The sequence below is a fragment of the Oreochromis aureus genome, linkage group 4 (assembly GCF_013358895.1).
Source record: "Oreochromis aureus strain Israel breed Guangdong linkage group 4, ZZ_aureus, whole genome shotgun sequence".
Taxonomy (NCBI): Eukaryota; Metazoa; Chordata; class Actinopteri; order Cichliformes; family Cichlidae; genus Oreochromis; species Oreochromis aureus.
The window spans coordinates 31,039,891-31,058,273 of NC_052945.1; the positions used below are offsets into that span (position 1 = coordinate 31,039,891).

Sequence of the window (18,383 nt, forward strand, 5' to 3'; positions counted from 1 at the left end):
CAAAGTGCATCTTTATGTACTGTATCTACTCTGAGTATGTGTGTGTTTGTTACCAGTCTCGACTCCTGGTGTGCGTGTTGTGTTGAACATCCTCTCACACTGAGCAGCACACAGGGGGATGACGGTACCCGGAACGCGGCTCTACAGCACAAAGACACTGGCTATTTTCCATTCGTTTTAAATGGACATTAATCCATGTGACCCTTAGATAACACAACCCATTCTTATTTGAATCAATGGAAAGCAGCAGTAGCTAGCCACACAACAGCCACTGTACACTAAATACAGCCAACACAGATGGCTGCACCCTTCTGTTGCTCTCTCTGTGAAGGGGAGCTGTAAAAAAGCAAGGTGGGTAGTAGACAGACGATATTGGAGCACATCAAAGGTTCTGCAGTACCTCACGAAACAAGAGTCACTGCCAGAAAAAACTGACAATCAAGGGCATGTGCACCCATATTACACAATGGGCTGTGGACTACAGTATGGACGCAGCCAAGGGCCAATTCTTTATCTGCCTTTGATTTTAACTGGCATTTTAACTGGCATTACATATTTTTGACTTACTTACAGACATATATACATGTACTACTGTATATGCTATTATAGTTTTATTAGTATTATGTAGCTTGCCATCACCAGTGTGTGAATGTGTGCGTGAATGGGTGGATGACTGGATATGTAAAGCGCTTTGGGGTCCTTAGGGACTAGAAAAGCGCTATATAAATACAGGCCATTTACCATTTATAGTGCCATTCTTTGCTAATTGTTTTTAAGTATTATTGTCTTGGACTTCGGGTCGCTAGGGGGATGTAGTAGGTAGAGGAGAAGACAGCTCCGCTAACTTATCTACCTTTTCCACTTCTAAACCGGCCAATTCACAACAAAACTATTGAAATGCTTACTTTTTGTTTTACCTTTTCCGAAATTGGGTTTTGCTCGCTCTAACATGGCCTCAAAACGCACTAAAGCGGCAGAAAAGGAAGACTGTATATGGCAGCCATCTCCTCCCTTCTGGAGCAGCACAGGGAGGCAATGGCCAGCGATTTCAAAACATCTTTTAGTTTACTGGAGTCGAAGTTTGACAAAGTCCGCTCTGCAGTGGAAGATCATGGCCAGCGACTTAGATCTTTAGAGCTAGCTGTGGACGATTTAAGTCAGCAGGTTAGAGAACTCAACAACATTTGTTTCAACCTCAGTGAATCTAACACTAAACTTCTGGCTGAAGTTACGGACTTAGAAAGCCGAAGTAGGCGCCAAAACCTGCGTATTCTGGGACTCGAGGAGGGCGTTGAAGGTGGGCATCCAACAGAATTCTTTGCAGATTTGCTCTGTGAGGTTTTCGGGAAGTAGAGGCCCCTGACCCGCCCGGAGATTGACAGAGTCCACCGTATACCTGCCGCTAAGCTAGCCCCAGGACAGAGACCGCGCCCTGTAATTATACGCCTTCATCGGTACAAGGTAAAGGACCTTCTTATCCAAGAGGCCCGGCAAGGAGGGAAACTAGAATGCCATGGCCGGCAGATTCGCATGGTGGAGGACTACTGCCCAGAAGTTCTAAGCAAGCGCGTGGAGTACCGTGAAGCGATGGCCGAGCTGTATAAATGAGGTCTCAAGCCCGCTCTGCTGTATCCTGCACGACTTCGCATCACATCTCCCGACGGTGCAAGGCACTGGCATCATTTGGCTGATTAAGCGAGGAGATACTTGGACGACCTGCCCGTTACAACCAAATCACCTTGAGAGCCTGTTTATCTGGTCTTTACGTTTGTCCGCGGGACAGCCCAGTGAATAGATTGTCCTGACCATCTCCGTCTCCTGGGATATGCAAGGACTTTCGTTCATATTTAGGCATTACAGACTCTTCTTTTTTCTTCTCCTCTGCTATTTACAAGCAGGGAGGCTATTCATATCTCATTGCTTTTATTGTCTCCAAAGTGGTTTTATAGGGTGTGTTGTGGTTCCATGCTGACTGCTTTAACAAAATTTTACCTTATCTAGGAGTGTTATGTTTACTAAAATAATTGTTATGGGAGCTAAAGTCAGTTATTAGTGTCAAGTTGGGGAAACCCGGAACCATTCTACTCTGTGTTGTAGTCTCTTATTTGTCTTCTTTCTCGTACTCTGTTTTCAGCTGCACTTGTTTTCTTACACTTTTAGTGCAGGACTATGGGTAGTTGCTTAAACTCTGTAAGCTGGAATGTCAAAGGTTTAAACCACCCTGTGAAAAGAAGGAAGGTGCTCTCACACGTAAAGCAGTATAAAGCAGCTGTTGTCTTTCTACAAGAAACACATTTCTGTGGATCGGATAACTCTCGTCTATGTGCAGATGGGCAGGGCAGCATTTTCTTTCCACTTTTTCAGGCTAAGCCCAGAGGCGTTTCTATTCTGACCAAAATATTCCCTTTGAGACACATAATGTAATTTCTGATACGAGTGGCTGGTATGTTTTTGTTTCGGGTAAACTTTATAATAAAAAAAGTAGTGTTGGCCAACATATATGCCCCCAGTATTGATAATGTAGATTTCTTTCAGCGTCCTTTCTCATTGCTGCCTGATCTGAGCTCAGAGCTCAGATGGGTTTGGCTGTTGGAGGGGTGCTTTATTGAGCTGTAGGTCCTAAAAGAATAAATGCCCTTTTACATGCCAGCCCAGCGATTTCCTTCATCACCACAAAGGAAAACAGTCTGTGTGTGTCTGAGTTCGGTTATTTTTTGTGTCACAGGTTAACCTGCTTATACAGAGACCTCCAGTATCGGCTACTCCAGAGCCTTTTCAACAGCGATAGAAACGACAAGGAGCAGGCGCATCTAGTACACGTAGAGGTGCTGCAAAACCCCACAGAGCTCAGCAGCCAGCGCAACAAATTCTGGATCCTTGGCTTTTAGTCAGCAGTTAGCATTAGCAGCACATGCTGCGTCCGCTGTGAAGGGGCCTTTATGTTTTTTGTGTGTTTGTTTTATTTTGTTCTGCTTTGTCCTGTTGTACTTGCGATGGGGCTTTTTGCTTGTTTGTTTTTTTTACCTGGCCTGAGGGATAGGGCTACTATGTGGTATGGGTAAGGGGGGTAAACTGATTAAAGCAATTACAAGATATGCGAGTGTGTCATCTGTATTCTATTATTTCTGTTCCTTTCTATCCTACGCAAGGCCACCTGGAAGACTGTTTACTTAGCCTGGCTGGGAGAAGGACACTCTCTCAGCTAAACTCAGGATACACACAAGCATGCGCCATCTACACCGGCTCTCTCTCACCCTTTACCCACCCCTGTTGCTTATCTTGTGGTGTATTGACAGTCATGTGCTTTTTGTGCTGGGGTGTTTTTTCTGTTCTCAAACTGTTCTCCCATCAGGAGCTCAGTCTGAGTGGGGGGTTTTTTCTCCTCCTCTCACCTCATGTTGTGTATTTTCGTTGTTTTTTTCCCATCAGCCTCCCTCTCTGACATGTCTCCCTAATGTGATGTTTGTGTAAAGTATGTTTGGTCAGAAGGTTCCTTTGTAAGTGCGCATGTGCCATTTAGCGTGCTGCCTGCTGTAACCCATGATTTCCTTCGGGATTAAGGAAGTATTTCTGATTCTGATTCAGTTGTAACAGTCATTGTGAAACCTACTTGTTTGTTGTTTAACAATTCTGTGTATCAGTTTTTCTTTGTTGCTTCAATTTAATCAAAATATCTTTGAGAAAAAAAGTATTATTGTCTTTTATTCTAATCAGTCCAATTACATCTGAGACCATGTGTTTAAAAGCAATGCCACAATATTAATGCAATATTTCCATTGAATCCTTCTGTAAAACTGAATCTGAACTTTGAATACATTCTGGTCGACATAATAAAACAGGAGCTCATCATTACAGCCTGAGAGACACTGACCTTTTTAAGATTACTGATGCAAAACTTGGAAGATTTTTAACAATCTGACAGCGATAGGCATCATCAGAATTTTTTTTTTTTTTTTTTTTAAAACAAACAGCGCAACAGATGCAAACACACTCCATCGCATTATTTTTCCAATCTGCAGAAATGTGTGCAGCCTCACCGGCTTCAGTTCCTCCCGGTTCACCTTGCGGCGGTAGAGCAGCAGGGCAGTGATCGTGTTCCCCGCCCTGGCCGCCTGCACTGAGGTTGGTGTCACGTACAGAAAATCCTGGAAGGACCACACAAAGGATAGATTTTTAAAAAAGACAACCATCAGAAGATTTTTGATTAAGAACCAAAGGAAGGAGAATGAAATGTTATATAATTCCCTTATCTCTCTAAAAACATCAACAACAGTCACCAAGATAAGGCTAAAAGGTTGAGCTGGACTGACAGGAAGCTCAAGGTTAAAAATGACAACAGGATATGAGGTGTAGATTTAATCAAGATCACGGGTAAAGAAAATAAAGCATTCTGACTTTAATATAAGTCCTAACCTTAGCTCAGAATGTAAACATGTAATTATATAAAGAAGCAGTGGTTACCATTCCATAGTAGTTACTGTTGACCATTATGGGACCTCGGCTCCTTAAATAGACGTATTCCTCCCACCAGTCACTCACCTAGAGCCAAAACAGGAATCTAAACTCTTTGTTCTTTTCAAACCAGAAGCACAAAGTATTAGGATTAAAAAATGCAAAATGTATTGCTTTATAGTTGCAAGCTTTATAAGAAAACTTGCAAATAAAAAAGGGATAAATTACATTATGCAACAGCGGTGCCAGAAAGGGCACACTGACAGTGCACCACAGGGCAGTGACTCAAACCTGTGACAGTCAAACTCAGTACCTGAACAAGACGCAGCTCCTCAAGTTTAAAAAGTTCAAACACCAGGATGTGAGGACGTATTGTAGTGATAACGGAGGTCGTGAGGATTTTCAATATACAAGGAGGACAACGATAACAATTTGCTTTTTAAATAAGTACTGCGTCACTTCTGTCAGTGGTCACTCACAGATTACAGAGCTGGCAAAAGAACGTTTACTCAAGTAAAAGTTTACTGTGCCCAAGTATTACTCTGAGGTACTAATAAAAATGCAAATACTGAACTTATGCATTACAGAGCAATTTTGCATGTCTTTTTTTTTTTTTTTTTTTTTTTTTTTTTTAAATACAGCACATTGTGTTCTGCGTCCTGATTGGCTATAGACCATTGTCAATCAATCTCGTGCCGTGTCTCCTGTACAGTACAGAATGTGTTCAGCTTGTCAAATTTACATAAATCTTCTATCTCTAGCAGCGTGACTCTAAAGTGCTGCACTGTATGTTTATAAGCTCTCCCCAACAAACACAACGATGCTGATGAAACGTCGTCACCTGTGTGTTCCTTTGGTTTCATTCTATAATAATGGACTTATTTTTCTACGAAGGTTTGAACTTTGAGAGTTTAAACAAGAGTGAAAAGTGTGAAAATGTTCATGCCTGTCTGAGAAAAGTGTATAAAGTGTGTAGTGAGGGGTTTTACAGCCTTAAAACATCCATAATAATTGTAAAAAATAAAGTTGGCTACTTCACAGACTTCATCTATCGCGGGTTATTTTTAAAACGTAACCCCTGTGATAAATGAGGGACCACTGTATATGCTTTAAATAATCATTTAGAAGATGCTCTACTTCTCTGCACTGACAGGTGAGGACAGGAAACATTTGTGGCACCTTCACATTAATATGAAGGTTGTGAAGCGACTCACTGTGAGTGACACAAAGTGTTTGTCAAAACTGCAGGAGAGCCACCACGAACACATTTAACTCATCCGAAGCTCAGAGGCAGCAGCTTCAGGATCAAAGCAGTTAAATGATGGAAAGAGGCCACGTCCTGTGACCTGATGAAGTTGTTAACAAGCTGGAAAAATGATGAAAATAACAGAAATTTGTAATGTTATATAAACCTGCTGCACCTGCTCTGGCAAGGTAAAAAAGCAGCCATACACAAATTCATTTTCATTAAATTATTGGGGAAATTGTAAAGTTTAGTAACTTATTTAATTATAAAAATGATATTATGCACTGAAGAAGATTGTTTTTTGTTTGTACACAGTGTCAATTATACGGATCATTTAGTTTGGACAAAGGTCAGGATGTTTTGCCCTTGAGCATGAGTAACTCTGGGTTAGTCAATGACCCATTCACCCTCCTGTACCCCTCGCTGTCAGCTGCACTGTGCGTACTTCCTGCTGAATACCTACATAGTTGGTGGCCCACAGAGCTTTAAGTTTCAGGTAGCGTTGGAGGCGGTTTCCCAGATTCGACTCAAACTCATTGGCCAGGTCTGTCATGCGTTTAAACTCCAGGTCCGTCAGCAGAGGGCGCACCGACTCCAAGTACTGATAACAGCAAACATTCAGACAGCGTTAATCTCATTCTTGAACACAAGATGATAAGGATAAGGATGGGGAGAGAAAAATCCCTTAAATGCTCCACCAAGTGTTCAGGTGTATGTTCACACTCACCCTGCTCACTGTGTCTTGGATGGCTGGAACAGGAAGGTGAGGTAGAGACGACTGATAGCTGTACAGCAAAGGCTTCCTGCTTGACAGCAACCTCACCAGAGGCTGAGAGAAACGGGAGGTCAAAGAGGGGAGGGGAGGGGTTTTAGACAGATATTACAGACAGCGTGTTTTCAATAAGAAAATGTAATCTTATCCCTAAAAGAGATTTTCTATCTTTTAAAACAAAAACAAAAACCCTCAGTTTTGACTATTAGAGAGGGCTGAGTGCAATCTTTATCCCGGAAGGAGTTTTAATGACAATGAAAATAAGGTTTCTCTAAAGTAACACTCCCTTTCAAAGTTCTCTTCCAGCTAGGAGGCAGATACTGCTCCTGACTGAAAAACTGGAGCTGCAGTTCGTTTATTTAATCATCATTCTTTTCAAAACCAGACTCCATGGACCAATCCTCCAGGATCAAATAAACATTCCTACTTCTAATCAAAACTCATGCTTAAGCGGGTAAGCATGAGTGTTGCTGTAAATCATCACCACAGCACTAGTTGAATTTTTTTCTCCCAGTCAGGGCTCCTGCAGGCTTGGCAGTGTGTGCTGCCATCTACTGTAGATAACAGACGAGCTCAGAAGCTCGAACAAGCCCCACTTAAAAGGAATTAAACTATGAGGCAAAGCAAATAATCCAGTGAGACTGTTACTTTCAAATCAGAGAAACATGTTTAAAACAGCTTTACATCGTTTCATGTTTGCAGCACTTTTGGATGTGTTATGCGCTTGAAAAGAAAACGAGGGGGAAAACAAAACAAAAACAAACAAACAAACAAACAAACAAACAAACAAACAAAAAACACCACTATAACATATGGAACCATTCAGCCTAAAAATAATCAACGTGTAACTTTTGGTTCAAGTTATCAAACATAAATATTACGCTCGGTCCAGGAAAAAATTGATGCAATAACTCCTGATGTCCTAAACACGCACAGCAGCCTCTGGAGGAAGCTGAGGTACTGAGCAGGAACGTGGCTTACCACCCAGACTTTGGTGGTGTTGGAGATCCGGCCGTGCTTTTCAAACATCCACTGGTGGTAGGACAGCAGCAGTTTGAGGCAGAACCTGAGGGCCAGGATGAGAGAGAGCCACAGCAGAGTGCTGAAGACCAGCGCTGACACCATAGTCTGACCCTGGGTGCTGAGGGACATGTGGAGACTGCACAGAGAGAGTGAAATCACTTTAATGATGCGAGCAGCTACAAGGAAACTTTTTCAATATGCAATAAATAATACAATCTGAAGGAAGCTGGGAGGAACAGTCCCGATAAGTGACCTTTGTAAGTGACTGAATGCTGTTACTTTAACAAAGAGCAATGGGACAAGTCCCATATCTGATTAAAAAAAAATAAAAAAGACCATTTTTGTAATTTTGCCTCTACACACCACCACGGTAATTTACAGCCATATTTATAGGCAACACTTAGAGTGTCTGTGAAGGTTCTCAGTCATCCAGGTCATCGTAGTCAAAGGAGTTTGCAAAGAAAAGCGTCTGGACTTCTTTAAGTTGCTTGAAGACGTTTCACCTCTCATCCGAGAAGCTTCTTCAGTTCTAAGGTCAAATGGCCGAGAGTCCCAGATTTAAACCCAGTGGGAGTATCCCCAAGGAGGGACAAAGGACCCCTGGTGATCCTCTAATCACATGCGCCAAGGTGTGAAAGCGGGTGTGGGACCTAATCAGCCAGGGTTTCGGGTGAGCTCATTGTGAAACCTGGCCCCACCTTGTCATGTGAATTCCTGAGGTCAGATGGCCCAGGATGTGAGTGGGCGTTAAGGCGTCTGGGAGGGGAACTCAAAACTGGATTATAGATGGCAGACAGTTGGTGTCGTAAACCACCGCCTCTGTTCAAAGATGGTCGCTCACACTGGACATAGATGGCCTCTTTCACTCCTCTTTCAAACCATCTGTCCTCTCTGTCTAATATGTGAACATTAAAGGTCACTCTTTTGAGGATGCTAATGTTCACATATTAGACAGAGAGGACAGATGGTTTGAAAGAGGAGTGAAAGAGGCCATCTATGTCCACTGTGAGCGACCATCTTTGAACAGAGGCGGTGGTTTACGACACCAACTGTCTGCCATCTATAATCCAGTTTTGAGTTCCTCCCAGACGCCTTAACGCCCACTCACATCCTGGGCCATCTGACCTCAGGAATTCACATGACAAGGTGGGGCCAGGTTTCACAATGAGCTCACCCCAAACCCTGGCTGATTAGGTCCCACACCCGCCACACCTTGGCGCATGTGATTAGAGGATCACCAGGGGGTCCTTGTCCCTCCTGGGGGATCCACTGGGTTTAAATCTGGGACTCGGCCATTTGACCTTAGAACTGAAGAAGCTTCTCGGATGAGAGGTGAAACGTCTTCAAGCAACTTAAAGAAGTCCAGACGCTTTTCTTTGCAAACTCCTTTGACAACACTTAGAGTCCAGCCCAGAGAGGCTCAGATATAACCAGACAACTGCCTGGTAATCAGTTTCAAATGTGAGGTAATCAGCAGTATTATCTGATTACAGCTACACTAAACACCGATCTGAAGCATTTTTATCTACGGCTAAGAACTGATGCAAAAATAGACTTCAGTGTTAGTGACCAAGACATCCTGTAACAGCAGCTTTTAGATTCCAGTGGCTTTAAAAACTGCTGCTCTTTGACAGTTTTAACACAAAATTATAAAAAATAAAAAAAATAAAAAAATCTGTTCTTGATAAATGCAGTTCTCCCTGAATAATCTGTTTCTTTAGCAAAACAGAGAGAGTGCATTTCACTCACATAGCTCATGTTTAATCTCACCGCGAGGCTTCTGACAGTATAAAAATACAACAGCAACACCTAGTGGGCCACTGAGGAAGTGAACTGTGCATAGTATTAAAAACAATAAGATGTTAGGATATTAGATTGCATTTAAAAAGTAATAAACTCATAATGAAGGCAACAAGCATGGGCAGTTCAGTTTTTTTCTGTAGCCTAGCGATGCATTCGTACAGCTTAGTAATCAGTAAAGTGAGTTTTGACTCTTCTGGGAAACCTCGGTTCCTAGTGTTCAGGTGGATGTAACTGAGACACACCACCTACCTATCAGCTGTTGGCGAAGGCACTTGCTGATGGCAGCGGTCGTCCCCAGGAGGACAGTGCACCACACCATACCACAAAACTAGTCAGGAACATGACAAACGGTCCGAGATGTTGACCCGGTCTCCAAACTCCCCAGATCCCAATCCGAGCCAGGATGTTTGAAAAACAAGCCCGATCACGGAGGCCCAACCCTACAACCCCGGGAACCCAAGGATCTGCTGCCAATGTCTCCATTCCCCCTGGAGTCCCACGTCCATGCCCCGACGGGCCAGAGCAGTGTTGGCACCATGAGAGGGGACCTACATAATATTAGACAGGTGGGTTTAATGTGGTGGAAGATGAATGTGTGCACTGCTGATTGAGACATGTGATCACCCTTACACTCATGTTGGTTTCAGTTACATAACATTCATGTCACATGTTCAGCTACAGTCGTAAGTATGAATGTCACTGTTTACCTTCACCGTGCCCTCTATCCTGCCAGTTACATTCATCTGTTTATTAACCTTTCCGTCTGAAATGACTCAGAACATCATGAACATGAGGGAGGAAAGCAACAGGTGCAGTCAGTGAATCAGTAATGGTTTATGCAATAATATAAAGCTACAGTTAGTAGTCAGGCTGGTAGGGAAGTAGAGGAAAGTTCAAGTTTAAGCACCACACCCACAATCCTCTGTACTGACTCATCATGTTAACATGCTGAAAAACTTCCTATACATGTATACACAACTCCAGCCCTCCTCAATGTTAGGCCTTAGAGTGGTGCTGCAACTTTAAGGTGGAAAAACTCACACACTTGGAAACACTTCAACTGGACACATAATTCCAGTCCTAGTTATCACAGCAGTTATTGTCATATGTTCCCCATGAGATGTTTTTAATAAAATGTTTCAGGTTTCTGACTCACGGCAGCATCGATACTGTCACAGTTACCAGCAAGACAGCACAGGGACATGAGTGAAATTGTGGGCAAATACAGTGTGCAGAAATAAAAGCTACTAAGCAACATAAAAACATGAGTGAGCAAGAGCAAAACTTCCAGAACAACACGACATGAAAGACATAACAACTAACGTGAGAAGGTAAGGAAGATGCTGGCCTTAAAATAGGCATCACATTATAGTTTCTTGACATTTGACTTGTCTGAAGAACTCTGAGAGAAGTTCAATCATTCATGGGCACACACACACACACGCACGCACACACACACACACACACACACACACACACACACGCACGACTTGCGTCTGCCTTCATCCCTGTCGTCACCCACAGACGAGATAAGAGCAGAGTTTCCCCTGATGAAGCTAAATTATGATTCCATGTGCTCACCTATTTTTGCACCTTCAGATTTGTTACTTTGATTAAAAACAACAACAACAACAACAAAATTATGGTCTTAATTTGTCTACTCTGCATTATCAAATCATTTTGATAAATATTTGCCTATTTAAAGGTCAAAACCACTGACATTGCCGTTGTGTACCTTAGCGGCAGGTGCTGCTGTATCTTGGTGATGAGCCCCATGCTGGGATCCGACTGCATGTACATGGTGGCCAGGATTCCTATGGCAACGAAGAGCCAGGATGACGGGCTGGCAGGGTACACTCCCTTAATCAGACTGTTCTGTTAGCAGAGAAAAAGAAACAGGCATTGGGATTATTCAGCGTTAGTTCTGAAACAAAGTGCAGGTCAGACCTTCAGAGGTGAAAAACTAGCTTCCATTAGCAGCTTAAATGAGGAACACATTACAGATGTGAATGTGATCCAGCACGCCTGCACTGGTTTCACAGCTGTGTCGTTTCAGATCTTTTTATAAATTTCGCTCTAAAACCAAACATGACACTGATGTGTTTCTTAATGTTCTAATCTTGAGTGGGAAAACATTTGTGGGTTTCAACTGTGTTTGGCCTCATTTGCTTTCATTAACTCGCCAAGAAACACTGAAGGTTACAAAGAGATGTAAGAAACTTGTTACTGAGCACAATGACTTCACACAAGTGGTGATGCAAATATTAACAGCTGTCACCCAGAAGGGGCAAAAATGCATATCAGTACATGTTGTCAAAGACTCATCATACCCAGGTGGGAATTAAGACATAATGCCCTGTGCAGTCAGCCCCATCCTGGACACGAATGACCCGCCTACATAGGAGCCCCGCCTACTTCTCACAAAGGTAACAACAAGTAGAGAGTGCTGATTTAGCAGAGACACTGAAATTTAGTCAATGTTCAACTGCATACAGATTTCTGATGTGTGGCAGTATAAAACCACCTGACCACACGTGAAGCACGTAAGTGAACGTGAAATTAAAAAAAGGTAATCCTCTTGCAGCTGAAATGTTAACAAATTTTATATATTTTTAAAAAAAAAAGTCTAACAATGAAGGCATTCCCTTCCTGATTAATGGTATTCCAAGTAGAGCACTATAACTGTCAGTGTACAGGGTGGGCCATTTATATGGATACACCGTAATAACATGGGAATGGTTGGTGATATTAAAATCCTGTTTGTGGCACATTAGTATATGTGAGGGGGCAAACTCCTCAAGATGGGTGGTGACCATGGTGGCCATTTAGAAGTCGGCCATCTTGGATACAACTTTTGTTTTTCCAATAGGAAGAGGGCCATGTGACACATCAAACTTATTGGTAATGTCACAAGAAAAACAATGGTGTGCTTGGTTTCAACGTAACTTTATTCTTTCATGAGTTATTTACAAGTTTCTGACCACTTATAAAATGTGTTCAATGTGCTGCCCATTGTGTTGCATTGTCAATGCAACCCTCTTCTCCCACTCTTCACACTCTGATAGCAACACCGCAGGAGAAATGCCAGCACAGGCATCCAGTATCCGTAGTTTCAGGTGCTGCACATCTCGTATCTTCACACCATAGACAATTGCCTTCAGATGACCCCAAAGATAAAAGTCTAAGGGGGTCAGATCGGGAGACCTTGGGGGCCAACAAAAGCTAAAAACCGAATCAGTCGATATCATTACAGTGGTGGTTATCTAGTTTCTGTCATGAGCAGGGATTTCTGCTTCAGCCTCTCTGCGAACTTGCATAAAAAAGAAGAAGAGCAGCTGACAAGAATTCAGTGTTCAGATGTGCTGCCAGCAGGGAAGCTGCAAACTCTGCAACATCAAACCCAACATAGTTGAAGGGCGTTTCTCCCGTTTCTGCTTTCCTTTTTCAGTTTTCATTTATTGGCTGCTATAAATGCCAATACCAATATAGCTGCAAATAGCTAATATTGATAGATGTTTTGGCCCAGCTGATAAATCCGTCAGGCACAAATCAGTAGAGATTTTACGATAAAAAGTCCAAAGTCTAGGTTTTATTTTCATTTCAGTTAACTAAAATATTTTTCTCTTATTAATGCTTACAGATACAGACAGGTTTCACAGCAACATCAAAGCACCTCCTGCAGGTGTTTCAGGAGCATGAGTCCATAGTGAGACTGCAGGTTCAGTGCAGTGTTTAAAGCTGAAAACCTTTACCGAGCAGGAAGGAACATTTTGCCTGATTTGAGATTTGCTTTAAAGCAGTTTGTTACCACAGCTCCTGCACATGTGATGCAACCACGATCACAGTGATAACATGTGCCAACCATTCCACCTAGTTTTTCCTTAAGCATTAAACATTTATGGGATTCTTGTGTCTTTTTCCCCAACAACAATGATCAAACAAGTAGAGATGGACCGATCCGATATTACGTATCGGTATCGGTCCGATACTGACCTAAATTACTGGATCGGATATCGGCGAAAAATAAAAAATGTAATCCGATCCATTAAATATCAAAAAAGCACCTCACAAAACTTGCAACACGGCGTAACTCGGCTCATAACCCTAGCACGTCGGAGCAGTGTGCATCACATGATAGAGCGGCTGTGTGTATTTGGAGCCTCGCTACCAAACCAGCATTTCATCTCCGAGGAAGTTATCCCAGAGAGAAGTAAAGCAAGTGTGTAAGTTCATCTCTGAATATTTGTAAAGCATTCCCATGTTAAGCTTAACAACCGATATATGGAGCGACTGCCTCTCTCTCTCCCTCACCTTCCTGCCGCTACTTCAATCGTGAAACTGTCGTGTCGCGAGTCCATCTCTCTTCTTTGTTTTTGGCCCACTTCGCGCCAGAAAGAGGAAACCAGCGGCTGAACAACAGCAGCACGTTTAACCTTGATAAGCTGTTGTTAGAATGTATTTAATATTACTTTCTACACCAGGATCCTTTTCTCCTAGCTGACGGCTGGTAACTGTGCAGGGGCGGATCTAGCAAAGTTTAGCCAGGGGGCCGATAGGGCATTAACAGGAAAAGGGGCACAAAGACATACTTTTCTTTCTTATTCTCATTTAAAATGTCTAGCTTTTAATAAATAATTATCTGAATCTTACACCCAAAGTTTTAATCTGATGTAAAATGTATAGAAGTCCATTACTGTATATAGTAACTGTTAAGTCTAATATACCCTAGTAAGCTATAGTACTTTTCCTTTGGGAAAGTACCATCTGTGCAGTCTGCAATTCTGTTGAAGAAAGATTTTGAATCTATTTAATTATTCTTGAAAAATAATTTGTTTCTGTGCATTTTTTTTCACCCTGCATCAAATTAAAGTTGATTACATCGATTAAGCATCATGAGGTGGAGGGTGGGTGGTTCCCTATTTTTTTTTTTTTTTTTGCTGGGAGTTTGCAACCCTATTAGTTGGTTGCTTAATATTTCTGCTAAGTACTCTTTAAAATACCAGAATAGGGAGGATGGAGCAGGTTTAAGTTTATTAGATTGATCAGTGTTGCTGAACTATGAAATATTTTGGGTGCAGTGTATTTTTTTTTTTTTTTTTTTTTTTTTTTTTTCATACACAGGTATAACAGAATAGCTTTAGTGTTGTTGTTTATTTAAACTTGAGTATGAACTTATACAAAATGCAGCAAGATATTAAAAAAAAACAGTTTTAGTGATTAAAAAACACTATATCGGATTCATATCGGTATCGGCAGATATCCAAATTTATGATATCGGTATCGGTATCGGACATAAAAAAGTGGTATCGTGCCATCTCTACAAACAAGTACAATTTTGCATTTTCAACATTCTAATGAAATAAATGCTTTAAAAAAAACAAAACAGCAAATCACTGTTTTTTTTAATAAATCATACACAGCCTGATTACTCTGGGGTTGTGATGCTCACCCTCACGCGGCTGACTCGCTTCTTCCAGGATCGTACTCCAGACAGGTAGATCTGGTTCAGCGCCTGGTAGGACAGCTGCAGATCGATGCCCTCTGGTGTTATGGTGAACTGGAATGCCACTGCCTGGTGGGCCTCGGCCATTTCTTTGGAAACACAAGTAAAGCACAAATGTAAACACCAAGAGGAAGCTGTGTTTTGTTCACTTCTTATCTGATCCAAAACTAAACTTCGATATCTGCAGCCTGGAAACCATCATGACTTTGACTGTGATTGTGGAGAAAAACGAGAGAGATTACAGATAAGATTTCATAACCTGAACATTTTTGACTTGCTTTATGAGTGAACGGCCAATTTCATACGGCTCGACGCAGCTCTCTACGCAATACTGTTAGACTAATTTAATGCGTCATTGGAATGTTGTTGTCTCACGGCAGCCCCATGAATACAGAGCACATGCTGCTCGCTGTTTGACTAAACCTACAGTTGCACAGTCTGTTTCAACACTGAACTATGTATGCAGACAGACAAGGCTTAACTGGGGGAACACAAGTCTGACAGGCGGTTTCACTAAATAATCTTAGTCATCGCTGTACTGCTCCTTGTTTGCGGAACATTACATCACTGGTTTCTCTCGTGGTTTTTGCAGTAAGGGTTCTGTTGAGGGGCAGGAGAGCCTGGAGGGGCCACATAGTTAAAATGCAGCATAATCCACGTCTGTTGCAGACTAAAAGTTTCAGGTGAAAGACGGTGACGTAACACCCATACAGTTACAGAAAGTAGTCAACATACATCTTTGAAGTCACGTTGCAGGGAGCGTGTTTGTGTTATTGCTTCCTCTTCTCGCTGCGCAGCCGAGCGACTGATTGCCACACATTTCTCACTTCCAACAACTATTTCTCTGCTGGTGTGTGTGAACGTGGGAGGGGTGGATGTGGGCAAGGGGACACTGTCACACAATGAGTGCAGTTGTTGACACTTTGCCCAAGGACACAGACCTGTTGTGTTGTCGGGAGGACCGATGAATGATCTGGATTCATCCATAACCATAATGTGTTAACCCAAACGAGGTTTAACAGCCTTGTTTAAAAGCCCCATAGTGATGGATGTCATTAGTAAGGAGGTTCATGCTTGCTTAGATAATAATACTTTGTGAGAAAAATTTTTTTTTTTATGATGCTTCAATCTTCAACTGACAATATTTGTATGTGTATTTGCTGACTAACTTAATAATTTGTCCGATACAGGATTGTAGCAGCTCAGCAGTTCTGGGTTTTCTTTAGTCGCCATTTTTCTTTCATGATACTTCAAATGTGAAAAGTCTGGACTGCACACCGTTCAGCAGCCGCACTCGTCTACTAAAACATCATGCTGTTGTAATAGGTGCGGTGTGTGGTTTAGCAATGTTTTGCTGAAATATCCCAGGCTCGCCCTGGAAATGATGTGATTTAGATGGAAACAGATGTGCAAGCTGCAAATCCCATAAATCTTTTTCTTAGAATGCTTCATTTCCTCAGTTCAAATATTTAATGCATTTTCTCTGTTCAACTCCAAATAAAACATGGGTGTACAAAATTTGCAAATCTTTGCAGTCTGTTTTCATTTACATTTCACCCAGTGCACTAACTTTTTTATAACCTTGCACTGTTTTTGTAGTTACACTGTTAAACTGCTTTAGTGTCAAGCAGTTACATACCGGTATTTTCACTTGAAATTTCCAGGGAAAACATCAGCTGGGATGCTTTTGTGCCTACATTTGACTTATGCCTTATCACTATAATGCTGCTGCTGACAACTTGTAGCAATATATTCATACTCTAAACGAGGTAGTCTGTCATCAGTGAAAGCAGCTCAGTGGAAAAGACGACAGATGTTTTCCACCCCTTGTTTAGACTAACAACTGCTGCTTCCTGATCGCTGCGACCACTGACAAAACATTGTTCATGATTTTTTTTTTCCCCTCTACATCACCAGAAATAGGTAAAACGGACACTTGACAGTGACACTTGAACTGTCACTGGCCTGGCACACTTTGACTAGCTACAAGCCATTGCACCTTTTTCTAAACTTCCTCTGACCTCTTTAAATTCCTACAGAAATTCCAGCCCTGTGTGACTAAGTGTTAGGAGGCTTTTATAGAGGCTACAAGACTAAGGAAACACACAGGTCCAAACAACGTTTCCATTGAATAAGAAGTATTTTAATACATAACTAATGTTGGCTTTTGACCAAAAAACCAAATCAAATTATTTTATTAACGTCAGTAAAACTATAAATTGGAGTTTCTTGATAAAGCATCTGAACAATGTAGACAAGCTGGTTTTTCATGCTGTTATCACGCCCGCGCGAGGAAACGCGCGTTCACACAATCACATTAACATATATTTCTAGCTTTTTAACACGGAGTTTATACCAGCACAACACAACAGTGGTTTTAAACTCTTACCAGTCTACTTAACTACTATTACTACTACCTAAATTAGCTTACCGACCCATCTTTCCGTCTCAGAGTTAGACGCCATAATTAGCTTCGTCAGACTTTTTCTGTCTTGCATATTCTTGTTTGTTTGTATGTTCCTATATTTACACCCACTCATGGCACAAGGTGAAGTCCAGTGAGTCAGTTCTGTTTGGTGTAGGGGCTTCTCCCCACGCTCCAAATCAATACAAGGAAATAACGATAGCAAATTTAAGTATCGGGGAACTTTCCCACCACTAACCCTCTTGGACACGGCGGAGCCCTTTCCCTTCATTGTAAAGAAAATGCCAACACAGTGCAGCCATGCTGCTCACTCGCCATCACTTGGTTATGTAATCGCTTCTCCGTGTAGTTACCAAACAAAAACAGCTGCTACTGAAACTACACACCGACCACACTTGTGTGAACTACACCGTGTTAGCATGCATTTACTGCAAGTGCACATTACACTAATTTCACTGCTGTTCAACTTCACAGTGGTCCATTTATGCTGGGAACCATCTCCCACCCCGCGAGATGCACAAAAGCCAAGAGGGCGGAAAATGTCCAGAATAGTATAATCTGAGAAATATGATTTTTTTTTTCAAAGGTCGCAGTTCAAACAGTGGTCTTCAAAGTTATTCTGAACGTACCTCTGCTGTTTTTCGAGGTTTCTCCGTGTGAAGTTTAATACGCAGACAATCGCACGAACCACACCTTCTCCAGGCACAGAGCGTACACCACAGATTAAAAACCAACCGCTCCGCTGTCTTTCAGAGCCGGCAAGCACAGATCGTCTGTCGATACAAAGATGCTGCACTCTCACACTCTCATAGGCCTTAATGTGTACGCATAATGGGCATATGGCAAATAAAATCCACATCAAATTGACACAAAGTTATAAGAATATAAGAATACATAGAAAGGAAGCATGTGTGTGTGTCGGGGTGGGGGCTTGTTTTGTTTTGGGGGTTGTCCAAAACATCCATGACAAAAGTATTTATGTCAGAGTGAGACGTCTTCGCTGTACATTTTCCCCCAAAAAACTACAAATTTTGTCAGAGTAGGAAAACCCCGCCCACTTGTGATTATAAAAAAAAAAAAAAATCTCATTAATTGTCTTCTGACAAGACCCTGGTAAACAGCATCTAGAAAACAACAGCAAAAAGTGTGAGACAGTCTT

General features: G+C 41.9%; 1 protein-coding gene across 2 annotated transcripts in view; it reads right to left on the reverse strand.

Annotated features, from left to right (window-relative positions):
- Positions 1 to 17,976, reverse strand: part of LOC116309959 (carnitine O-palmitoyltransferase 1, liver isoform-like) — a 59,407-nt gene extending 41,431 nt beyond the window's left edge. Inside the window, exons 1-9 of one of the 2 annotated variants that reach the window (XM_039611035.1) lie at positions 17,854 to 17,976; positions 14,746 to 14,888; positions 11,032 to 11,171; positions 7,452 to 7,629; positions 6,426 to 6,527; positions 6,162 to 6,299; positions 4,462 to 4,539; positions 4,038 to 4,145; positions 54 to 141 (exon numbers count right to left, since the gene is read on the reverse strand). In XM_039611035.1, coding sequence (XP_039466969.1) covers positions 54 to 141; positions 4,038 to 4,145; positions 4,462 to 4,539; positions 6,162 to 6,299; positions 6,426 to 6,527; positions 7,452 to 7,629; positions 11,032 to 11,171; positions 14,746 to 14,886 — 973 coding nt within the window. In that variant the 5' untranslated portion in view covers positions 14,887 to 14,888; positions 17,854 to 17,976. Of the gene's footprint in view, positions 1 to 53; positions 142 to 4,037; positions 4,146 to 4,461; positions 4,540 to 6,161; positions 6,300 to 6,425; positions 6,528 to 7,451; positions 7,630 to 9,545; positions 9,831 to 11,031; positions 11,172 to 14,745; positions 14,889 to 17,853 lie in introns of those variants that run through there. The other variant, XM_039611036.1, reaches the window with a different exon arrangement.
- Positions 17,977 to 18,383: the final 407 nt, after the last annotated feature.